The sequence below is a fragment of the Acromyrmex echinatior genome, chromosome 11, assembly GCF_024713525.1.
Source record: "Acromyrmex echinatior isolate Ae372 chromosome 11, ASM2471352v2, whole genome shotgun sequence".
NCBI classification, from domain to species: Eukaryota; Metazoa; Arthropoda; class Insecta; order Hymenoptera; family Formicidae; genus Acromyrmex; species Acromyrmex echinatior.
In genome coordinates, this window is record NC_141862.1 from 6,146,813 (window position 1) to 6,173,044 (window position 26,232).

A 26,232-nucleotide genomic window follows, 5' to 3' on the forward strand; every position below is an offset into this window, starting at 1 on the left:
AAATTTTCACTTTAAACTATCATCACGTAATTTTATTTACACGTAATCGTAGCTATTCCGAAGAATGGAATAAGGACCTGCTGCACACAATAGAACTAATATTAGGAACAGTAATAAATATTTATTAAAATATATTTGAACTTGACTTATCAGATATATACCAGAGTTATACCGGAATACATAATACGGATTAAAATTTACTATTTATTTCTATTTCTATAATATTTCTTCCATTGTACGCAGAACCTAACTGTGATTAGACATATAAATCGAGCCGTGTGAACGTCTGGGTTTAGTTATCAATGGAAACGATAATTGTAGAAAAAAAAATTGTAATTTTGTGACAATATTAAGATATTGTAATATTATAAGTATGCATACTTAATTATTTATAGAGCATTTGTATAATAAAAAACATGAATTTAATAATGTATTGGGTCATCTAAAAAGTATCCGCGGTTTTTTGTCACTAAATGGTGTTGATGGTCAACACATCTAGTGACAAAAAACCGCGGATACTTTTTAGATGACCCAATATTAATAATTGCAAATGTATATCGATTATGTTAGTGTTTTTCAATTACCTCCGGATCCTCGGGGCATTTTCTTTTGTGAGGACGAAAATTTGTCGAGGGTTGTCGCGGTCTTTAATAGTATCTGTTGATGATTTCAAACACCTCGTTGCCAATCAGTAACATCATTGGTCGCGTTCAGCTGCAGCCTCACTCAACTGTTACGGAGCGTGAACGCTCGCTGCCATTGGATGATCTAGAAGAATATAGTAAAATAGCAGCGAGCGCTCATGCGAGGTGATTGGCTGTTTACAGAATTCCGGTCTCAGATCCTTAATATTTATTTATATTTCTAATATTGTATTTTCTCTATTATAGCCTTTAAGATGTAAAAAATCATTGATGTATGCTAGAATTCGTTCATGCATTGAGTGCTGCATGCTGCATATACATACATGATTTTTATTATGGATTATTGTACAGCTTACTTCCTTGCATGTATCAATCAAAAGAAATAATTGCTAATTTCATAGTTATTTGTCAAACGTTAGACATGCATCAAAGCAAGCATAATAGCACACTTCATCATTCGAGAAATCGAGTATCGTATGATTCCACCTTTACTATTGAAATCTGAGAAGAAACATTCGTTATCGTCGAAGAGGAAATGAAAATTTGGAAATGAAATTCGAAAAACGCGCGAATCGCGGCGTTGGCGATTGGCTTTGATTGGCACTGCTATCTCATCAGTTGGCAGACTTGTCGGTCACGATCGAATCGAAAGAGAAAAGGTACTAGCTAGGTACTCTAGGTAGTATTCCAACCATTCCAATTCATCTACCCTATCGTATGAGGTGAGGCAAATGTGAGGCCCCGTTGCAAGTCGGGTAACCGAATATGTACGTATAACGTACGTCGTGTTGCGCGAACGACGTAGCATTTTTGCAACGTTGTTGTTGTCGAGTACATTTCGCACAGGCTTCAGCCTGTTTTACTCTGTGGTCGCATGTGTCGTCGTCGACGAAATCACGTGAATCGAGGTGTATCTGGCGGTTTCCGAGCTTCCAAGCGGTGTGCGTTACGCGAGGCGGAGATACGGCGGAGCTGCACGGAGTTGGGTGCCGCGAGAAAAAGCGAGCGAACGAGTGAGTGAGTTTGCGTACGAGTGAGTGAGAACGAACGAGAAAGGGACAAAGAGGAGAAATAAGGAGTACGGTGAGAACGAGCGAGCGAGCGAGCGATCGAGCGAGAAAGAAAGAGAGAAAGAGAGAGAGTTAGAGAGGGGGGGGGGAGAGAGAGAGAACGCGCGCGCGCGCGCGCGCGTACTCGCGCTTTTCACCGTTGCGTTCCTGAGACACGACGCTCGTCGACGCTCGCCGACACTTTTCGACGCTTCTTACATAAACTATACACACGCGAGTGTGTCCGTCGCATTTAGCCGGCGGTACTTCTGATAAGTGTGTCTAAAGGTACGTGTGGAAAGGAAAATATTGAAGGTTGATCGCTCGTCACGCGACTCACGGCAACTCACGGGCTTAAGATGCCCGACGTAGCTGCCGCCAGCAACGTCAGCATCGAGGCGATAGCTAGACCACCACGCAGTCGGGTCATGCATTTTGGATTTCTCACGAGCACACCGTGGACCTCTTTGCGCCGATTATACTGATACACGAGCTTCATTCTGAACCAGTGTTATTTTTATGATTGTCGCCTGCAACGAGCATGCTTGGGATTCCGGAGGGACATTCGCTTGAAAGACAATTGCAACGAAACGTTTCGACAGTGCAGTGATAGTTCTGACAACTTTAAGTGTATTTTGAATCTTGCGACAATTAATTATTTATAAATGAAGATTATGTGCATGGTTATATTTGATAGTATATTCAATAATTCTTTCTTCATTTGAAGAAAAATAAATAATTAGAAGAGGAGCGATCTGTTCAGAAGAGAGCGATCCAGCTATCTGATGCTGAGAATTCAGCATTTGCTACAGCATTTGCTTGCAATACCTGTTTGCATGTAGTTATAAAGGTATGTATGTACTCCTAAACAAGATTTATCTACATTCGAAATTTAAATTGTATACTAAGATTGCATAATTTAGGAAAACTTTTTTTGTTGTATAGCATATCGATCTTGGGTAATTGCGCTAATGTTTCTCTAGAGAAATAGATTTTGAAGAAACTCTTGGTATTGACCAATGTTGATTTTTTATAAAAGAATTGAATGAAATACTTTGCAATACAAAATGTGTGAACAAACGGAAATTAATTATTTGGATGGAGATATCGTTTGGGTTAAATTGGGAGCTTGCTGGTGGCCTGGTCAAGTCATTGGGCTGGATAATTTACCGGAAGAAATACAAATTGAATTTAAAAAGAAGCCATTAATAGCTGCTGTAAAATTTTTTCAAGAAGACACCTAGTAAGTAGCACAAATTTTAATTTTCTTATATATTCATATAAGACAAATTGTTTAAAGTGATAATTTAAATTAAATTTTTCTTTTAGTGAATTTGTCAAAAACTATCAACAGATCTACAAATACAATTGTACGCTTAAAGATGAATTTATTAAAAAGGGTATGGGTAAGTATAATGAATCATATAAGTTTTCGTACAGTCAAATTGTATATTAAAATAATCAGTTTTGTTTTGCATAAATAGATAAATACAGAATCAAGAGTAAAGATGGCAGCAGTTATATGGACAAATTCCCAGGTGATGTGGAGATGGCAGAGAAGTTAACAGGAGGAGATCCTGATATATTGAATCAGGAGAAATTTTGTCCTGAAGAGAAACCGGATATCTCAGCTCTGTTTGGTGAGAAGAAAATTCCAAAGAAAAAACGCGATCGCGAGGAAGGACATAGGCGGAGCGATGGTTCAGAGATCATGAGGAAGATCACACATCCACGTTTTTTACGTGGAGAGAGTGATCACGAGGTCCGTATTCGTCAGCAACCCAATAGTTTACCGTCGACTCCATCTAATGCAGGTTCCCCAGTATATCGTTGTCATTTTTGTAATTTCACTTCTTCGCGTGTTAACGTTATAATTTGTCACATAAAGAGTCACCGGTCCGATGACTCGCCAATACCACGATCGAAGGTGAAAACGTACTCTCAGTCGCACAGCAGGATTTCTGATACAAGCACACCAAAACGAAAATACGTGAAGAAAGATAAAGGTACATCAAGTAAAAAGAAGACGGAGAATAGGCAGGAATCGGTTAAACGGAAGCATTCGAAACAGACCGAGAAATCCAATAAGAAAAAGAAGAGCGATCCAGAATTGCGGGAAAAATTGTTGGCCGATTGGGATGATGAATCGGATGAAGAAATGAATGTTGATACAAATAATTCCCTAAATAGTAGGTTAAGCACTGATTTTTCACCCACAAAAAATCAGTCAAGTTTCGATGATGGCAAGGAGCTTGATGGCTACGGTGACAAGAATACTGCATCTGTGGAGAATAATGAAATTCTAGCAGAAACAGAGAAACTACTTAAAGAAACTGAACAGTTAGCTTCGATACGCATAATGCAAGGTTCATTGGATAGTTTGCACGCTTCAAGGAATATCCAATTTAGTTCTGATAAAACATCCGACTTTGAGGATACTGAAAAGGATACCAATACTATTGGTAGATCTAATGAAACATTAAACAAGTCCCAAAAGAGGGATACTTCAAGTTCTGATAGTGAGAGCAAACATGCTTCCGATAAAGATGACAAAAAATCACGACTATCGTGCTTTGATTTCGATGAAGATGATTTGAACGAACCTTCTATACCGCCTGTACGAAAGATTCCTCGAGTTTTCGGCGAGAAGAATTTATTTTTGAAGAAAGAAATTATCAAAGAATTTGAAATGAGTCAAGCTTTGAAAAATGAAATTAGGAAAGAAGCCGACAAAATATCTGAATTAGGTAAAAATATGGAATTGAAAGCTGACGAAATAATAGAAATAATACAAGGTAGAGACTATCGACAAGAGAATGAAGCCAAAGTATGCGAAAAGCTCAATGAGAGTGTACAAGATAGTACAAAATTGAAACAATCTGATGAAGATATAGATGAAGAAGAAGAAAAAACTAAGCAGTCCGTAGATGATCAACACAAGTCTAATATTAACACCTGCGAAACAGAGGTAAAGATTGTGGAAATATTTCAAGTTGAGAGAAGAGATGATGACAATGATCATTCTTCGAATGTAAAGGATATTGAAAGGACTGCGTCTAAAATTTCGTCCGATGTACCAGATGTAAAGAAGGACAAAATGTCAGTAAAGGACGAAACCGATATCAAGTCTAGTGATGAAAATTTACTTCAATCTGAAAAAACTGACTCGAAGGATGTGATTGCTGAATGTTCTAATGACAACGTTTCGATGAAAGAAGCAGACGATACTTTGTCGGAACGATTTACGACAGAAACAGAGGATGAGACTGTATCCGAATCTGCAGAGACTGTGCCGGAACAAAGTGAAAATTCAGATATTGATATGTTAGATCAAAGTGTTGATAATCTCTCGGAGAACCGTATTGAGCAGGCATTAGTTAAAAGAGGAAGAGGCCGACCACGTAAGAACGCGAAATCGATTAGTGAGAGTACCAGTGCGAATAAAACTCCAAAGACGAAAGCTAACAGAGGCAACAAGAGAATTCGTGTGAGCGAAAGGATTGAAATTGAACGAAAGACTTCAGATTCTGATACAGATCGTTCATATAGCGGTAGAAGACGCAAACCGAACAAGAAATATCTGGAATCTGATATATATGTTCAAGAGCCTGATTATAAAGCGTTCAGGACTGATGAGAGTCAATCTGAAAGTGAGTCTAAGACTTCTGAAAGAGTTACAAGCAAATCTAGAAGAGGCAGACGTTCCAAAGGAACTGACAAGAGGAGCAACGAACTCGTTACTCAAATGGATAAGCAAGAAATAGAAGTATCCGATCAAACACCAACCGTTACTGAAAATAATGTCAGCATCTTATCGATCGATATAAAAAACAAAACTTCTGAGAACAAAAAGGAGGCCTTTTCTGAAAAAGAAGAAGAAGAAAGAAAATCTGTAGAAATGAAATGCGACATACTCGAGGAACAAGTAAAATCTTTGGACGAAGTAGCTGAAAAAGTTGACGTAGATGTATATTCGGAAAATGTAGAGATGACATCATCATTCCAAAAGTCAGAAGCAATACATAAAATGGAAAAAGGACTTGATGTAGACAAAGCTGTGAAGGAATCATCTGAAATGGAGAAAGAAGATGGATCGTCAAAACAAACTAAAGAAACAGAAGACTTTAAAGATTACGAAAAGCCATCGACCGTAGAGCAAACTGAAAATGCTGATAAAATTGAAATACAGCAAGATGCCCTGAAAACCAACGTAGATATGCTACCACCGAAGAAATCCCAAATAAAAAAATTTGAATTGTCACAAATAGATTTTTTTGATGCAGATATTCAAGCTAATAAAAAGGCGGAGCTTGAGTCCAAGTCCGAACTTGAGTCTGAATGTAAAGTCGAATCTGAACCCAAGATTGAACTTGAGCCTCAATCTGAATCTCAAAGTAATATTGATGAAAAAGAAGATGAAAGAGAAGCGACGACGAGCAAAGCAGCAGACGATATTGGCAAATTTTTGAACATCGAAAATGAACAACGAGGAGATCTAAAAAATTCCGAGCCGCAGAAAAATACAGATAAATCAGATGCGAAAGAACAAGAGACGCAATTGATGGAGGAAGTATCGCAGAAGATGCAGGATGTCGATCAGTTTAAATTGAAGTCGCCTAAAGCAGACGATGCGAGAAATACACCAAAGAGTCCAACGAAAACGTTAATCGAGCAACAATTGACACCCAAGAGATCTTCAATGCAAACGAGATACAAAGGTAAATTTACTCCAGAAACGGGTAAAGGAAGAAAAGACAAGGACTTATTCTTGGAGGAAAGATCGACTAATATATTCCAGGAGGCTTTTCTAAAGACTTTACAAATGGATAAGAAGAAGATAATTGAAAACGCTGACGTACTACCCAAGGAGAAAAAGGAGAACAAGACTGCTAAGAGAAAAGGTGAAGAAATCGATGTCAATATCGTTGCTGTATCTGCGCAAAGTAAACAAATTGACAATTTCAATAAAGATTCAGAAATATCTGCGGATATTCAAACTGGAGAAAACGTATCTATTGCGAGTGATCTTGAAAATGTCGAAGTGGTTATCGAAGAAAATGTTGAGATCGATACCAAAAAAATTGGAGACGCTGTCCTCGAAACTGACGATCAACTTGAATCGATATCCAGCGAATCTGTTATCACATCCAAATCATTACTCCAGTCGGAAACACTTCCCGTTTCTGAAAATAATGGTGTGAGTACCATTGTCAAAAAATTGGATGAAATCCCGAAGATGTCCATAGCCACGACATCTTTATCGTCTGATATCAGTGTACCAGTAAAAAAGCGCGAGATGCCACGGATAATAGAGAGTGTAACGTTGACTGAACCAGTGCAAATTCTGAAGACAAAGTTACTCGATAAAGTACCGCCACAGAAAGGTGTGAAGCACAAGTTGGAAGCAGATGCTACGAAGAAAAATGATCAAAGAAGTGGCCCCAAAGCAAAGATAATTAAAATAGAAACATTGCCATCGAACAGCAAGGTAAAAACTGCTATAAAGTCCAGTTCGCACATGTGTCTGACTAAAAAACTTCAAGTATTAAAGACAGAGGAAACAGATGCGCTTCTGGAGGCACAGAATAAAGAACAAGGCGAGACTACGTTGCAAACTATCATGACTGCGCCGATAACAGAGAAATACGTACAACAGAGTGCTCAAAGTCTCGCGGACATGGAACTAGACATCAATTCGATGCCATTTGTTCTAAGCGAAGACGTGTTAACGCCAGAGAGTATAGAACAGATGCCCGTTGTTATATCTTCCATTATACCAGCTTCCAGCTCGATCCCGACCACGCTCTCTTTTACTCCGACCACGCGGATAGTATCGTCCACTCAGCAAACTCAATTCAAGATTGCGAACGAGACTGCCGTAGCAGAAACGTCGCCAACGAAGAAAAAGAGCGGTGTACCAGCGATATTAAAGACCAAGAACAAAGTAAAACCAACCGTTTCGAGTGTTAAATCATTGGTACCGCCGCTCACCGGTGGGGTGAAAGGTTTGAAATTTCAAAGCGCTCAACCGACTAGTAAAACGCCAACCCTCTTGACACAGAAAGGTACTACTCCAGGAAAATATGTCGTCGTGCAAACCGCGGGTGGCCAACAACTGCGTTACAGTGTTCAAGGTAAGTCTGGCACTCAACAGAAAGTTGCCATTTCAACTAGCGGCAAAGCGGCAGGCAACGCACAAGTGATTCAACAAGGTGGAAAAGTCGTTATATTAACGTCAGGACAGTCTTGCCAGACCAAGATGGTGCCGTTGAACATTTCCAAGACTCTGAGCGCCAAAGTACAGAAAATCATGACGAGCAAGGGACATCTGCTGTGTCCGATTAATCCACAAGGTGGTATAATCGCTACTAAGACTGTCATCGCACCAAAGGCTGATACTATCGCTGCTGCTGGCTCGCCTACCACATCTAAATTGGCTACCAGTGGTCATAAGATCATCAATACACAGAGCATAATCACGTCTAAGGGCGTACTTACTCCGATTTCAGGTACTATCAGTAAAACAGCGTTATTAGGTACGTTGTCCCAGGGAATTATCACCAAGGACGGCATTTATACACCGATCAGCGCTTCGTCTTTGAGTGGGAAAACCATCATCGGTTCGAAGACTCTGGTTACGAAAGGTGGCACGACTCTTTTGAGTCCTCAAGCTCAAAGTCTAAGTGGCACGAAAGCGATCTTGGCGCCGGTGTCTCAAACTATCACCGGTAAAACTATATTAGGCACGCAAGCTGTCGTCAGTAACAAAGGCACCATTCTAACGCCAATAACTGGACAGCAGGTTAAAGCCATTGCTGCTAAGAGTCCGGTTAAAGGCGGTAAGGTTCAATATCAGTTACAGCAAAAGGTACAGCTGCCGATACTGCAAAAGTCTTCTGCAAAGGTGCCGACAAAAATATCGGCTTCGCAAACAAAGGCGTCACCATCCGCGAAATCATCATCGGGCAGTACATTGATTCTCCAAAGCACCGCTAACACCGGTACGATATCTCAGAAAAATATATCGCATGGTAAGAAGATTATTAAGCAATCGATGACGCAACCTGGTACTATTCAAGGCGTCGTTTCGCCGAATGATACACAACAATTGGTAACAATGGTACCACAAGTGCAGCCGAAGGGTAAAGCTGCCGTGTCACCAACCGTACAAAAAGTCATTATTCCTCGAACTAGCAGTCGCCAGTTGAAAACTCAAAAGATCGTCGTCCAAAAAATGCAAGATTCGACTGTGCCAACGATGCAAAGCGCTCAAACGAAGCAGATGGTCGTCGCGTCTACCGCAACGATCGTCACCAGCAGCACTAGCAACATCATGACCACCGCTACAAATTCGCCGATCGCCAAAACAGTCGCCCACTCGAGACAGACAGCTTCCACAATTTCCAAGTCCTCCATCAAAGGATCTCGGACCTCGAGTAAGGCGCAAAAACATCTGTTGACCACCACCACCACTATCACCACCACTACCAACACGTCGAACGTAAATGTCACCGTGACTAATAGTACCGCTACATTATCCTCGTTAGAATCAGAGAAGAGAGCAAAAACGGATCTTCAGCTTATCCTGGATGCTCCTCAGAAAGAGCAAGGTAAAGTCGAGAAATTCCAAACTGAAAATACAGAAAAAGTGAGCGAAACAAAGGCGGCCGCCCAGCCTCAGATTATGGCTCTACCGACAGAAAGCAGCGATGGCACGCAAACTTACGTATTGGTGACGATAGATGAACAAGGACAGATACAACCACTCGATAACAATACTCTTATGTCATTAGAAGGAACTACACAGAATCCGGACGGCACGAGAACCTTGTACATAGATCCCAGTTCTCTGGGGGAGGTCGGAGCTCTAGACAACATTGTTCTTCAATTCGACAACAGTGTCTTGCCGAACATTCAAACCAGCAGCGTGACAGAGACTAGTCAAACGGCGATCGTGAGTGAGAGTTTTCCCTCGTCAAAGATGATACAAACGTCCAATCAGGACATCCTGGCGGCTGCTCTCGCTAACACTGATTTTCAGCAGGAGATCAGTTTGCCAGACAATCAAGCAGGTAGCGTCATGACCCAAACTGGTCTGACTCAGACGAGTCTTATCAATCAGACGATACTGCAGTCGACCATCATACCGCCTACAGAACCGATATCCTCGCCCTCGGTGCTCGAGACTTCGTTGACTCTAAATCAACCAATTATGACACCACTCGAAGTACCGAGCAATATGCCGATTCAGTCAACGGATCCGGCTTCCACATCGGTCGTCTCCGCTATTCCATCTTCTCTCGAATTACCGATCACCATTACGAATCCCAGCATCTCCTACATATCCGCCACAGGAGAGACACAGATTCACATCCCTGGTAACTCGATGCCAGACATCGGGGAGATTATGGAGTGTCCGGCGACGATAGCGAGCGAAGAGATAGCTCACACTGAGATTCCTGCAAGTACTCAATACTTGGTGATTTCAAATCTGGAGGATAATATCGTGACTGCAGAGACGCGGAATGTGCAGAGTGCTGAGATCGCGATTGCACCGTCATCCTCGTACACGGTCACAATGCCGAACAGTGTTCTGGAGAACGCGCAAGTACAAACTACTCCGTCAATGCCGATCATTGACGATACGTACGCGGACAATTCGCAATTAACTACAACAATCGTCGCCGAGCAAACGTTCGTGCAAGTGCCAGTATCGGAGATGTTGGTCTCCAAGGCGCCGGAAAATCAAATTTCAGTCTCTCCTCAAAAACTGATTATGTCGACCAATAAGAATTTGGACGAGAGACAGTCTCCGACATTGCAGGGTGTTTATTCTTCTCAGGAAGTTTCTAACACATCTGAAGAATTGATTCTGCAGCAATCAAAGACTAACGAAGATACGGCTTCGAGTACAATGGAAGTTGTGCAGGAAATGGAAAACAAAGAAAACGATACGTCGATTACCGGTTTATCGACAATAAACGAAACCACCTTGATTACGTCCGAATCTAATTCGCAGATAGAATCCGTGGAACAACTGACCTACGAAGTGACGGACTCGAGCGAACATAAAATCGCGAGTGAATCGCATGAGGCGATGGATAAGTTAAAACAGCTAGCGGTTTCCGAAGAATCTAGCAATAAAGCTAAGTCGGTAGACCAGCAAGCAACAGGCACATCAAATCGAAAAGAAGCCTATAGAACAGCTTCGCGAGTTTTATCAGCCGAATCATTAAATCCTTCGAATGACGCAACTATGGAATTGGATGAAGCAGTCGAATCGGATTTATTCGCCGGAAGCACGATTGACATGAAGAAAAGTATGAAGGATTGTCAAAGGGACGAGCCAACGTCGCAGGAAGAATCGGACAGACGTCGTTTGCGGCAGAGCATGGAATTACGTTTTGAAGAAGAAGAGGAGGAGGAAAAGGAAGTAAACGCGGAAGCTAGTCAAGAAACGCCTTCGCAGTCTCAGTATGAGCAGTTCAACGTGTCTGTCAGCAGCGATTCCACCGATCTACCTAGTCAATCTGCCTCCAAGTTGGAGAGCTCTTCAGGCGAAGCCACGCAGTCGATCGCGTACGAACCGATGGAGATGGATGAGGAAACTGTCGTGGCGGAACCACCGTCACAATCATTTGAACATACAAAGATCAATGAGGCGTCCCAATCTTATGAAGCTTTGGCGGAATCCAATGTAAACGCGCCAACGCAGTCCTTCAACGAGATTGTGCAAAGTCAGGAGCGACCGAGTGTCGACGAGGCGATCGACGATCAGAGTTTCCCTACGCAAAGTTACGAAGTCGACAAAGGTGAGAGTGTGGCGGAGAATTTGGAAATCGATGCGGAGATCAGTCAGGAGGGTAATATACCATCACAGTCGAATGACGTCGGTGTCGATGGTATAGGCACATCATCTGTATCGACAAATAATTCCGGATTGAACGAGGACGAAACAGCAAGCTCGTCCTACGTACCCGAGACACCCGAGAATCAAGAGCGCGATCAAGATCAGGAGAGTGCGATAAGTACGTCATCATACGAAATACCGCCATGCGAAGAGCTCAACATCGCCTCGTCCAGCGTAATACCGGACACGTCAGTCAACACGGAGCATCCTAGCATTCATGATAACGGTGTGCCGGAGATCCCGACCTCTTCATCGTATAATCTGAATCCCGACATCACGTCGACCCATCACGTGGATTCTGTGCCTACTTCCAGCTACGAGGACCAAGTGATTGTCGAGCAAAACGTTTCGACGTCGTACGAAGTGCCGATTTCGATGCCCGGCCTGGAGGAGACCTGTTCGCAAAACTTTGTCACGGAGAGCAGCGATCATCACCGAAACGAACCATCGAGCTACTACGCTCATCACCAAGAAGTAACAGCGAGTTATTATGAGTCTGTAGATCAGGATGCGAATTCTCGACTGGAAGAGGATCCGCACGAGGAGCACGTCACACCCGGTGGCTATTACGAGGGCAATCCTCAGGAGGTAAGTCAAAGTTACTTTGCCCCAACCGAGGAGACGCCCAACTACACCAGCCACAGTATCTCGCCCGGCTATTACGATCCCAGTAGACCCGAAAGCGAGGCGAGCCAAAGTTACTATTCCACGGACGATCTGGAAGGGAAGACGGAACAATCGTCTTCGTCGCCGAACATTGAGGCGTCGCAAAGCTTCTATCAAGAGAGATCGAGCGAACTGAAACTGAGACAGCAGGGTGAGGCCACCCCAACATATCCCGAAAAATATCCGGTGGACTACACTTTAGAAAATTCGCCGATTGAGAAACATGATCTTGTAGAAAGCTCGGTGCCAGCCACTAGGCCTATGGACAGGTAATATACCGTGGGGGGCAGTGGTAACAATACAAATTTTCACTTGAAATAGACTACACGGTGAACTGTCGTGTACACAGAAGCGTACCACCCACATATGAACTTTTGAATCTATTTTTAAATGTAAATATAACGCGTTAATTATAATATTAAGTAAGTGCTTAGACTTAGACTAAGTTGAATTTTGGCGTTAGATTTTATTGTACTAGGCTTCTAAACGTACAGGCGAATGCACTTGTATGCAAACGCATGTGCATACATGTATGTTGAAACAAAAAAAGAAACGGAAAAGATAAAGGAATTTACTCCGAATATAATCCGTGGATCTTAGGATTCGATATTACACAGTTCATCATTGCATTAAAATGTTGTGATCTTGATTTTATCATCGACATTTTATATGAAGAAAAAAGAAGGAATGTCCGTACAATCGCTAGAGTAAATGAAGAAAAGCAAGCTATTTAGATATATATAAAAGATACATTATTATTCTTTGTAGTATCATAAAGATTTATGTCAGCTGAACGGTTCTCAATTTCTGTCACGTTATTTCTCTATATCTACGATGGAGCAATAGTGAGAATCGCAGTGATAATCGCACGATGAAGATTTCTTTTATCATGCCAAGATAAAAAGCATGATGATTGATAGTCAAACCATTAATTACAAGAAAAAAAATCATAATCAATATCCCACGATTTCACTGCTGCTCCGCCGTAATATCAAGTCGTAAATGTAAGCAATTATTCATTTGTAACAATACTAAGAGCTCATGTGTGATTGTTTAAAACGAAACAAGAGTCGTAACAGATCTAATGGAGGTCCTGAAGTCCCTTTAGTCTTTACTTTAATATTATCCGAGACTACTAATATCCTCGTTTGTTTCACTCTTTTACATCTATGACAATCGTTTAGTTTTCTACGGTCCTGAGAAACAAAAAGCACAAATTTCTGATTATATATCTATAATGATATATACTGTACAATTCGGTGAAAATGCGAGAAACGAAGAGACTCTCGGTTTATCTTAAAGACTTGCAAATAAAAATTGCGCCGTACCTCGCTTTGCTCAATGTGTGAACAGTGTATTTTTTTTTTTAAATAGCGACTATGAATCGCAATGAAGAATGTGCAAATCTGAGCGAAACGAGGGTCATTCTCTAGCTTATGTTTAGTTTGTAGAGTCAATACAAACTATATATAAATTCACATATATATAATGATATATATATATATATATATATCATATATATATATAATTATATATATAAAATATATATATATATAACTTTATATATATATCATATATATATAATTATATATATATAATATATATATATATAACTATATATATATATATATATATATATATATATATAAAATTATATATACAAAATATATATATATAGGAAATAAAAATGTGCTTATTTCAACTTATATAAAGTGTACCTTGTATGTTGATGAGACGATTGATGTGAAGAGAGCGAGCAAAGATTTTAATTGTTACAAAATCTGTCGTGTTTGAGACGTGCCTAAGTTAGCCTGAAGAACGTTCATAAACGCGAAGCAACTGTAATTGCAAAATGTACTGGAAACGGTTTTTGAGGATTTTTATTGCGCAATCCTCAAGCAAGGCAGATTTACTAAAATATCATAAGAAAAATTATATTCTTTATTATAGTCTCACGTTATATCAAAAATAAATCAATGTTTTTATTTCTCGTGGCATTTTTAATTATGGTCACGCGTGTACATATTGTGTTGATATTGGAGATAAATGTGTGTATTCTCAAAATGTCAAACAGCTTGATATGATATCGCAATATATAAGAAAAAAATCTTCAAGAACGGACTGAATTGTTAATGTTCTATAATTAACTTTTTCTTTTTTGATATGTATGTATATACGTGTGTACGTATATATCAAAAAAATTATGTGAAAATCGTGTATATTTACAGAAACATATAATACGCTGCAAAATGGGAAATTAAAGTTACATTTTTTCTATTGAAAAACGAAAAAGAACCTATCTGATGTATAAGATAAAATATGTATATGTATTTGTTGATTTTATTAAATTCATAAATAGTATAAAGTGATACGAGTTAAGTAGCTCTCCTCTGCGTTTCACATGTCGATAACAATCTGATATTTTCAACACTAACAATATTATCTATTTACATTTATTTCTATTGTGTGCCCCACATACACTTGTAATTAAAAATAAAATAAATATACGAGTATTTACATAACTGATTACACGTGCAATGAATATGTTTTGTTGCTTTTCCGCCACTGACATCTTATCACGGTAGGTAAGTTACATTTCGTGATAATACAAAAAATAGTATATGTTTATGATTTAGGCACGTTCATTAAAATTTTGATGAAACATGTTTTATATTTGTGTGTGTGTGTGTGTGTGTGTGTGTGTGTGTGTGCATATATATAGTTTTTTGTAAATTCATCCACATTTCGTAATTATATTGTATGTACATTTGAACCTAATAATTATACGCAGTCAGAGTGCTCACAAAGATACCAAATCATTATTGAACTCGTTGGAAAAATATCGGGCAAGAGAAAATCATTCATATCAAAGATTTATTACCTAAAATACTCCCAAAATACAATAAATTATATTAATATATTACAAACACACTGTGGTCGTTTTATATACAATATAACAGTACATAATCTATCGTTTTAGAAAGGAACACAATTTGTATGATTTTACTGTACGTTGATTTCATCTTATTACTTTCTCCAATATTGCGCAAATTTGTGGAGTTGTTCTACTAGTACAGCCATCACTGCGGTAACCGACAAATCTAAAAGAGTGTGCACATAATGCACAGCCTCTTCGTCGCTCAAATCTAATCGCAATTTATCCTGGACCTTTTTCACAGCTTTATCCGGTTCCAGGGCGATATCGGGCACACTGGCGTCTACCATCAGCGAGAACAGATTCAATATTAGATTGGCATGTCTACGCAAATGTAGGAATGCCGTGTAACATTGCTTTCGGAATTCATGATAATGTTCGGAACCGATTCCGCCCATAGCTTCGACCATTTCCTTACTGAGCTTCATTGGAGGGGGCAAAGGTTTTGGATCTCTACCCAAAATATAGCCAAAATCGATGTGAAAGAGTTTGCCTGTAAATTAAAAAATATTGCATACTTGCGTATATTAATTTTGTTAGAGAAACAATCTCTTTAACAAAATCGTTGAAGAATATGCATACCTGATGCTGTAAGAAGCAGATTATCCAAATGACGATCGCCGACACCCAATACATACGTAATTATACAATAACCAGCTGCATAATTTTAATGAGTAACATTTAAATAATGTACATGCATTCGTTTTTCGTAAAGTTGTATGAATGATGCTTACCACAACTGCGAACGTAGGTGTCCATGACTTCAGGTACTACCCCGTAAGGTCCAGTTTCAGAAGGATGGTGCTTCCGAAAGAAATTCAATATTGAGCCTTCGCTAGCTAAAACTTCCGCCACCGTTGTAGATTCGATAAACTGTACAAAACCATGCTTGGTACTTGTTGCAAGTACTCTGAATAATGTGATCGAATCATTAGTTATTAACAATCTTATGTAATATCACTCATTTACATAACAATAAGTTTTTACCTATACGGAGTTAGTTTCAAGTCCAAATTCTCCCTTCTTAATAATTTATCCATAAGTGCTATCGTTTGTAAAATTAATTGATCTTGTCGTAAATCATCTCCATGTTTAAAAATGGCAATATATTCGGTATTATCTGTCGTCAAAAATGTGAGTTTCGATGGCATGAGCGCAGACTTGAAAAGACTTGCTCTATAAAATTAATAAAGTAAACATTACAATTGTAATATATATTGGGTCATCTAAAAAGTATCCGCGGTTTTTTGTCACTAGATGTGTTGACCATTAACACCATCTAGTGACAAAAAACCGCGGATACTTTTTAGATGACCCAATATACACACACACACGCGCGCGCACACACACACACAGGGTGAATCAGCTGCAGAGTCGTTGAACCAGCTGTTTACCCTATGAGAAAATTATCGACTGCATGCACGTTATAATCCAATAGGTATGAAGTCAATAATTTTCTCATAGGGTAAACAGTTGGTTCAACGACTCTGATTCACCTTGTGTATATATACATGTGTGTGTGTGTGTGTGTGTGTGTGTGTGTGTGTGTGTGTGTGTGTGTGTATTATATGTATATTATTGGGTCATCTAAAAAGTATCCGCGGCTTTTTGTCACTAGATGTGTGTTGATGGTCATATATCTAGTGACAAAGTACCGCGGATACTTTTTAGATGACCCATATATATATATATATATATATATATATATATATATATATATATATATATATATATACACACACATATACATACACTAATGTTCATATATATATATATATATATATATATATATATATATATATATATTAGGTGTTGGAATTAATTCGTAGCGTTTTACAAGTGATGGGAAGTACTTTCATTAATGTATTTTTTAATGCTCATGTGAAATAAATAACATTCTTTCATTAAAAACGCTACGAATTAATTCCAACACCTAATATATGAACATTAGTAATATACCGCGATAGTCAAACAACTTGAATGTGTACTTTTCCGGCATAATTCCTTTGATACAAATTTCAGGATCCAAAGGGAAAGGTATCGGCTCGAAATTCGAGAAATTAATCTTGAACGCTGGATCTGGATCAGTGAGTAACGTTCTTAATCGATCAGTTTTTTTCTTCCGATTTCCACTTTCTCGCGCCACTGCTTTTACCAGAAATACCAATTGATCAATGAACACCTTCTGTCGTAAGAGGAATGCTCTTCTTTTTTGCCAGATGGTATTTCCCTGCGCTAACATCATGGAAAACATTTTCATTACGGTAACGTACATTTCCCTAACTCGCGTATCTTGCTTAGCACTTATCGCAGGATCAATCTGATCCTCGCACTCGATAGAGAGATACCAATAGAAATAATTAGCCAGCATTGAATTTTGACAAGCGCGAGTAATTAAAAACGATGCTAGATCCATAAGCGGTTCTTGGCTTGTTGATAGTTGACTCTCCGATTCACTAGACTGTAAATAAAGGTAAATAAATATAAAACTAATTACGTAACGAAACGGATAATAACATAATATACACATATATTCTAAAGAGAGTCATTAACTCACAGTTGTAACCGGGGTAGATGTAGAATCGCTGCTTCTTATATCCTTATCTAATTTGTCAGTTTTCTCCGTCCTTTCCAATCTTTCACTTCTCTCAAGTTTTTCAGTGCTCCAATTTTTCGATTCTACTCTTTCTTCCTTCTCTTTCAACATCGCTTGATAAGCAATCTTAATGCTTTTAAAGTCTTCATACTTTAACGCTTGTACCAATTGCAACAAGTACAACATTAAATCATCATCAGGAGCTTGATTAAGCCTGCTAATCGCATATCTCCTAATAGCCGGATGAGTAAACGCGGGTCCTAATAATTCTAAGGCATCCTCGGAATCCGGTGGAGCCCATAAAGCTAGCATTTCCAGAGCCTGGCGTTCCTCACCGGCTACTTTCCAGTTAACGCATTTAACAAACTTGGTCAACGCTTTCTTCTGACTAGACAAGTAAAATCTATATTTCCAAATTAAATCTTGTTCCTCAGTAGTAAGTGCGGTTGTCGGGGGATATCCCAATATCGTATTCAAAGCATCCCGTACAGTCGAGGTAGGTTTTAATTCGCGAGTATTGCCACCGCTACGTAAACTGCGCGCCAATTTATGATGTTTTGCTTCCACAAGATTCTCCTGAACAAAAATTTTATCTTTATATTTTCAAAATATTAGGTGTTGGAATTAATTCGTAGCGTTTTACAAGTGATGGGAAGTACTTTCATTAATGTATTTTTTAATGCTCATGTGAAATAAATAACATTCTTTCATTAAAAAACGCTACGAATTAATTCCAACGCCTAATATAATTGGAGGCATGTATATCGCCATTTTCTTTTGTAAAATCTTACTTGTAAAATTTCATAGTCAGGAAGTGTCACAACGTCTGGCTGTAATCTATGTTGAAAAACCTCATCACCATCTTTTTCATAATATACAATTGAATACTGTAATAGAATAAAATGAATATATTATTATTAATTCTTTATACGCATAAAAAAATTATATATATACATCTATTTACAATTCCACGTATACATACGTACCGGTATACCGTCCATCATTATTTCTGGAAATTCTATCATCAAGTACAAATATTCTGACGCTCTTTTCTCCCTCTCATTGATTAATTCAATCTCTCTGAAAGTTAATCTATCCAGCCAATCAATTTTGTTTATTTGCCCATTTCTGTGCTTTTTAACCAGTTTTGCAAGCCGTTGCATCTGTTCTTTCCCATGATCTCTGGCTTTCCCTGGGGTACTTGTTGGAATACTACCATCGGCTTCTATTCCAGGCCATACTCTAAGATCGAGCATGCCCTGTCGATACACTCCATGCTTACCAAATAATGATATAGTCGTACCACCTACTGGAAGCTGTCTACCAGGTCCTGCACAGTCATACAAGGTTATACATAGCTGGGCGTCGCGTGGCAAATCCGTATAGGAAATTGGTAGATAGACCCATTGATTCCAGCTGGATATGAAAAATACATCGTCTCAATGATATATATATATATATATATATATATATAAAATAAAAGATGTTGATACTAGAGTAAAGAGATGGTATAATACAAATGCAAAATGCAACATACTTCCAGCGTGTAGTAAAGTGTTTGTAGGCTGTATGTACAGGCAGGGCCAAAGGTCTACCACCAGCCCATACCTGCAAAGATGCAGCTAGATCTCCACGAATCCCACCACTCTCGTACAAACCCGAATATTTGAGTAAAGGATCTAAAAGTAGCTCGTCGTATTCCGGTCTATGTCTCTTGCCCTCTAATGTACCTCTGTATAAAATAACAAATAGAATATACCTGGTGACATATGTCTAAAGATTACCAATTGACGTATGCAATCTACATTAGAGATAATGACCGAATGTTTCAACATGTATTTATGTATGTTAATTACTCTAATCCGATTATTTCACGCTAGTATAATTAAAGTCTTTCATCATACAGACGGAATGTCATAAGATACTTATATCATGTGACAACCTCAGTTCAGATGATACAGTAGTGCAGATGTGAGATATACTTACATCTTGACTTGTATTCTTGTATCTAACGAAGAACTATAAACATAAAAAAATTTATCGTTCGTATTCTCCATCGTATTAATTCGTGAATTATATTCAAAAATCAATCACGTATCCATCTTCGAGACTATGTATCACACTAGTTCATACTGTTGCGATTCATATTGGTTAGCATATTGGTAGGCATCAATTTTATAAATACAAATACTTATGTACATAATTAACCAATGCGTCTAAATATTGTCAATATATACATGTATTACTGATGGACGAAAACTAAATCATCTCATACTGCATGTAGTGCACCATCTAATCCAAATCAATCCAAGTGATCCAATCAATATGAAATTTACACCAATTTACACCACTGATTTATATCAACTGAATATCGTACTACTGAGGCTGCATCCATTTGATTTGATCATTTACGCGCTTTAAACATCATTCTATCTTTATCGTTTATTAGATATGAAACAAAGATAGAAGTGCTGAAAGCATTCAAACCGAACGCAGTCTGAGACAAAATAGGGGTCATATTAAAAATTAGACACTAGCGCCTCTGAACTTGAGGGATAAAACTACTTACATATATCACTACAGTGGTATACAGGGTGAATCAGGGTCGTTGAACCAGCTTTTTATCTTATAGCCCGTTTTCACCAACGCAGATTAACTTTAATCTCGGTTCAATTTATTCTTTATCTTTTTCTTATTCTTAAAACTAGAAAAAGATGAAGAGTTAGTTGAACCGAGATTAAAGTTCAACTGCATTGGTAGAAACGGGCATATAAGAAAATTGACTGCACACGTTTCAATTAGGTATAAAATCAATAATTTTCTTACAGGATAAAAAGTTAGTCCAACGACTTTAATTCACCCTGCATAAGTGTTTCTCATCAGTTACCATCTGCAGAGGTACAGTTATTGCACTACCGTCATTCATTGTTAACTGTTTTATCGGTGTAGCGTTCTCATAATTGCAACTCTATCAAACGTTTGTTATTCATGCTTAGAACTTTGCGTTTCTTGCTTGATAGTTGTAGCTCTCTCATAGCTTCACATTTTTAGCCTTTGCGATAGTAATTAACCGTCAGCGTTCCTCTTCTTTCACAATCCTTTTCAGGAAAAGTTTATATTATACACCGATCGGTGTAGTGACAAAGAAAAAAACAATAATAAAGGAAAAATACAATGTTTGGACCGGGTTCGGCACCAATTGTAGTTCTCAGTAAGTTCAAATCTTTCGTCTGTCATTTGTTTAGGAGTAGTTCAGCAACTCGCGTGTATCTGTCGCTTCTAACCAATCTAACCATGTCGAACATTTTAATTATTGCAGGTCAGAACACGAAGCGCGACACCGGTAGAAAAGTACAGAGAGAGAATATCCAAGCGGGCAAGGTGAGAACGTATGTCTAATAATCTATATATGTGTGTGTGTCAGCAATGTATTGCATTCCTTATAAGGCATTCCTTGCAATTTTTACGAGGTGCACGCCCACGTGTGACTTTCTGAAGAGTCACAAAGATTCTAAATCAATTTGAGTATGATCTGCTCGCATTGATTTTCATATCGCGTATCAACTTAAATATGATAATTCGAAAACCATGCAAATTAATTCGATAAAAAAAACATTATTTTCTTTATGAACAATCTATAATCTAATTAAACATTGGCGTTTGGCGTGACTTTCAAATATAGTGAATTAATATAACAAATTTTTCTTGTTTTATATATAGGCAATTGCCGACGTCATTAGAACATGTTTGGGTCCTCAAGCCATGTTGAAGATGCTTATGGATCCAATGGGTGGCATCGTAATGACAAATGATGGTAATGCGATTTTGCGCGAAATCACTGTGCAGCATCCTGCTGGAAAGTCTATGATAGAAATTGCCAGGACTCAGGATGAAGAGGTAGGGGATGGTACCACTTCGGTGATTGTTCTGTCAGGCGAGATCTTGGCTACCGCCGAACCATTCTTGGAACAAAACATGCATCCTACTGTCATCATAAGAGCGTATCGTCAGGCTTTGGAAGATATGGTCATAATTCTTAATGAAAAAGTCAGCATCGATTTAGATTGCAATGACAAAAGTAAACTAGTCCAAGTGATAAATTCCTGTACAGGTACTAAATTTATCAGACGTTGGTCCGAATTGGCCTGTCAAATCGCTTTGGATGCTGTTCATACCGTGATGCTCGAGGAGAATGGCAGAAGAGAGATCGACATTAAACGTTATGCCAAGGTAGAGAAGATACCCGGTGGTACGATAGAGGACAGTACTGTTCTCAAGGGTGTGATGATCAATAAGGATGTGACACATCCAAAAATGAGACGTTACATTAAAGATCCGAGAATAGTACTGCTGGATTGTCCATTGGAATATAAGAAGGGCGAATCTCAGACGAATATAGAAATAATGAAGGATGTTGATTTCACAAAGATTTTGGAACTAGAGGAGGAGTATGTGAAAAAAGTATGCGAGGATGTTATTTCAGTGAAACCGGATGTCGTGATAACAGAGAAAGGCATATCGGATCTTGCTCAGCATTACCTTGTGAAAGCCGGCATATCCGCGATACGCAGGCTACGAAAGAGTGACATTAACAGAATTGCTCGCGCTTGTGGTGCTACCGTCGTCAATCGCACCGAAGAACTCAAGGAAGAGGATGTTGGGACGGGTGCTGGTCTTTTTGAAATCAAGAAACTCGGTGATGATTATTTCTGTTTTATCACAGAATGCAAAGATCCTAAAGCTTGTACAATCATTCTGAGAGGTGCTAGCAAAGATATCTTGAATGAGACTGAGAGAAATTTGCAAGATGCGTTGCATGTTGCCAGAAATCTTCTTGTCGATCCAAAGCTCGTACCAGGTGCGTAAGATTAGTCATAATTTTTTTTTTGTCAGAATGGTTTATTACATATTTTATATTTTGTTCTTTTTCCTTCTCTCCCCCCCCCCCCCCCAATAGGTGGTGGAGCAGTGGAAATGGCAGTATCTCGACTCTTAACAGAAAAGGCGGCAGGACTTGCAGGTGTGGAACAATGGCCATACAAGGCGATCGCACAAGCCTTGGAGATCATTCCCAGGACGCTAGCGCAGAATTGTGGTGCAAATACTATCAGGACTCTAACAGCGTTGCGCGCTAAACATGCAACAGAAGGAACTACTTGGGGCATTGATGGAGAAACGGGAAAATTGGTCGACATGAAGGAACGCGGTATATGGGAACCATTGTCTGTAAAATTACAAACGTATAAAACGGCGATCGAGACTGCTATCCTGTTATTGAGAATAGATGACATTGTTTCCGGAAGTAAAAAGAAGAAAAATGAGAATGAAACTGGGCAACCGAGTCAAGTTACGGAGGAGTGTATGAAAGAATAAATATTTTCGATATCTATTGAAGCCTAATTGCTTTATATTTACTTTAAGATTCAATTATTTTGCACTTTCGCTGTTTGTCAAATTTTTATCTCCTGTATGCATTTTCAAAAAATAAAGACAAGCGCGCCCTGATAATCGTAAAAATCTTTTTATTTACATTACCTTGAGATATATACATATATGTATATAGAATAGTAAGCAAGTGTCCAACTTTATATAATTAAATACTTCCTTACACATCAAGTATATTGTACAATACTCTACATCATCGCTAAAATTCTGCGAACTTCGCATATCACACTTTTATATCGTTCCTTGTTGAGTAACTTCGTTTTCTTTTGATTTTTCTGTTTCTATCACTGTAGTCTTCCTCAAGTTTGAATCTATCGTTTCTATTGGTAGAGACGCGATGGAAGGATTCCTTACATTATGTGATGTTAATGGCTGTATATTAGATGTACACGATTTGGAAGCCAAACAATCTTTTCTAATAGGTAATAGTACAGCCACAGGTTCTACTATAATTCGCTTATTTAAATATGTGATCTCCTGTAATTTATTTTACGTCATTACACACATACACACACACACACACATATATATATATATATATATATATATATATATATATATATTTATATATTTATATATATATTCGCCTTATGCCATTTAAGGATTCATACCTCTTTCTGCAATACACTGACTGATACCCCTAAATGAGTTGCAATTTGGGCAGGTGGAAAAATTGCATGTATGCAATACTGTATATAAGGTATTAATTGTTCGCTTAAACATTCTGTAAACTTAATCATGTTTTCCCGTTCCGCGGCAGCAAATGCCTACGAATAATTTGATAAAATAGAAGATTTATACTTGTGAATAAAAATTACATGACAATGCAAACTTACTTGCTGTTCTTGCTTGTAAAATACCAGCATAGCTCTCGCCACATTATGCAACGACTCTTGTAGCAATTTTGTGCATAAAGTGGAGAGTGCCACTGGTGCACAGAGTCTCAATTCATTGAACGCAGTTATTATCCCGTTGCAGTATTCGGCCAGAGGATAAAATTCTGCCAATTGTTCAGGCGGATTTTCCTATGAAACAGTTTACAATGATAAATTAATGTGGTAAACTTTAAAAGATATTATTTTATACTTACAGAATGAATACAAGACTCCGTTTTTACATCAAGTCGTTGAGTTTTGTTAATCAATGTAAATGTTTCCATATCTTTTTCGAACTTTCGAGTTGTTCTACGAACGTTCTGTTCAAACCTTTCACCGATAACTCGTACAAATATATCCGACATTCGACCAGTGAAATCGACGCCTACTCGACCAAATGATAATCCAAAGTATGTACACTGACCTAAAATGGTATCTATAGACGTTACGCCTGGTAAGTCTTGCTCTAGCGTAGCAAGAAATTGCGTTATCTAGAAAAAGAAAAAACAAACTTTAATCACATTTCCGTTTACGTTATACTTGTGTGTGTTATACAAATCTACCTTTTCCTCCAACCAATGATAAAATATCGCAGATTCATTTAATGTCAAGTCGCGGCCGGGAATTATTAATTCATCATCGTTAAACATAGCTTTGTACTGAGTTATTATATTAAATAAATGTATCCTGGATAATTCTATTGTTTTGGCCATATGAAGATTAGCTACAACATATAGTAAAATGTAATTTTCTTATCAGTTTAATCAATTTAACTTTCGTATTGTATAATTTAAATAAGAAGCTCTCTTACGATCTTCCTTCGGTATTGCATTCAGCAAGCCTTGGAGCCAGCTATCTCTCGCTTGAAGGAATTTTATACGAAGTTCTGATTCTGTAAATGCATCCATAGACCGCAACAAACCGACAAGTTGAAGACATCTCGGAAGCGGTAAATCTCCTCTCAGAGAGCCAACTACTTGTCCTACCATACCCGACCAGCTGCTTTCGATCTCTGCTACTATAGACTGAAATATTAATAAAAATAAAGCAAAAATAAAATAAAACATAAATATGATACTAAAGAAAACATGCGTTACGAAAGATTGCTAAGCTTGTACCGAGATAATAGGAATATCCCCATGCTTCATTCCCAATTGACGAGCATATTGAGACAATTCCAATGCTTCATTATATTGGTTGCTTCTCAGACACGATTCCATTAATTGGGGCATTTCAAGAATTTCAAGTAGTTCTGCATTTCGCGTTAGCGTTAAACTATTTAATCTTCGATGTGCATTAATATCTTTTGAAGTATCGCAAAACGATTGGCATTTCTTTACAAATTCTGGGATCTTTTGTACAAGTTTGTCAAGACGATTTTCGGTCTCATTGAACTAAAAGTGAAACAATACAATTTGTTAATCTCTTTTCACAGATCTCTATATATATATATATATATATACTTTAACTTTATATTTTTTGAAATTACATGATTGAGTATCTCTCGTGAGCTTTCTGCTGTCTGAATAAAAGTTTTATAATTTGCAAAGACTAATTTCTGTGTAGTTTGAAGCACTGCGTTTTTCTCATCAGACAAATGATCAGGTTCTTTACCTAAAAATTTTTCAAAGGCAAGGCAGGATAAATCTGTATCTTATTGATGTATAAAGCAAAATTTAAATAGATAAGCTGGATAATAAAAGTATTCGTACTTAGCTGATCTACATCAAAGCCTCCAAGTTTTGAGAGATACTGATAAAAATTGGGATTTTCTTTCCAAGATTCTGAAATCGTAGTTGCATAAAATGATACAAATGTACCATAAAAAGCAATAATGCATTAAAACAAATTAATTTCCAAATAATAATTAATCTTACCTGAGATACCTTCCGGAAATATCAGATTTATCACATTCTCTGTTTCAATATCCATGATCCTTTTAACAAATGTATAATATCGATTGTTAAAGCATTTGTGTTAATATAAAATATTATTTTTCAGCGAATTGTTGAGACAAGTGGCAAATAGCATCAGCAAGATACTTTTCTTCGATTTCAGTATGCCAACAATGTGCAAATATGTAATTCAATGGCTCCTTACGTTATTATTGTA

The 26,232-nt window shown here is 38.1% G+C and overlaps 4 protein-coding genes across 4 annotated transcripts; 2 read left to right on the forward strand and 2 right to left on the reverse strand.

Annotated features, from left to right (window-relative positions):
* The first annotated feature begins 1,242 nt into the window (after positions 1–1,242).
* On the forward strand, positions 1,243–12,990 carry LOC105150363 (uncharacterized). The gene is made up of 4 exons (XM_087410909.1): positions 1,243–2,543; positions 2,639–2,936; positions 3,023–3,099; positions 3,178–12,990. The coding sequence occupies exons 2-4, from the start codon at positions 2,761–2,763 to the stop codon at positions 12,540–12,542; spliced, it is 9,618 nt and encodes a 3,205-aa protein (XP_087267035.1). The 5' UTR covers positions 1,243–2,543; positions 2,639–2,760; the 3' UTR covers positions 12,543–12,990.
* Positions 12,991–15,126: 2,136 nt separating this feature from the next.
* Positions 15,127–20,284, reverse strand: Pi3K59F (phosphatidylinositol 3-kinase 59F). The gene is made up of 10 exons (XM_011063386.2): positions 19,787–20,284; positions 19,338–19,532; positions 18,787–19,216; positions 18,592–18,687; positions 17,762–18,376; positions 17,193–17,665; positions 16,192–16,380; positions 15,939–16,114; positions 15,787–15,861; positions 15,127–15,697 (listed from the first exon to the last, which is right to left on the reverse strand). The coding sequence occupies exons 1-10, from the start codon at positions 19,855–19,857 to the stop codon at positions 15,297–15,299; spliced, it is 2,721 nt and encodes a 906-aa protein (XP_011061688.2). The 5' UTR covers positions 19,858–20,284; the 3' UTR covers positions 15,127–15,296.
* A 526-nt stretch (positions 20,285–20,810) lies between these two features.
* CCT3 (chaperonin containing TCP1 subunit 3) lies at positions 20,811–23,317 on the forward strand. The gene is made up of 4 exons (XM_011063384.2): positions 20,811–21,011; positions 21,120–21,181; positions 21,521–22,658; positions 22,758–23,317. The coding sequence occupies exons 1-4, from the start codon at positions 20,975–20,977 to the stop codon at positions 23,171–23,173; spliced, it is 1,653 nt and encodes a 550-aa protein (XP_011061686.1). The 5' UTR covers positions 20,811–20,974; the 3' UTR covers positions 23,174–23,317.
* Positions 23,306–26,139, reverse strand: Cog8 (conserved oligomeric Golgi complex subunit 8). Its single transcript, XM_011063403.2, has 10 exons — positions 25,998–26,139; positions 25,833–25,904; positions 25,610–25,734; positions 25,239–25,514; positions 24,932–25,145; positions 24,684–24,844; positions 24,336–24,611; positions 24,082–24,270; positions 23,857–24,012; positions 23,306–23,722 (listed from the first exon to the last, which is right to left on the reverse strand). The coding sequence occupies exons 1-10, from the start codon at positions 26,050–26,052 to the stop codon at positions 23,477–23,479; spliced, it is 1,770 nt and encodes a 589-aa protein (XP_011061705.2). The 5' UTR covers positions 26,053–26,139; the 3' UTR covers positions 23,306–23,476.
* Between the last annotated feature and the right edge of the window lie 93 nt (positions 26,140–26,232).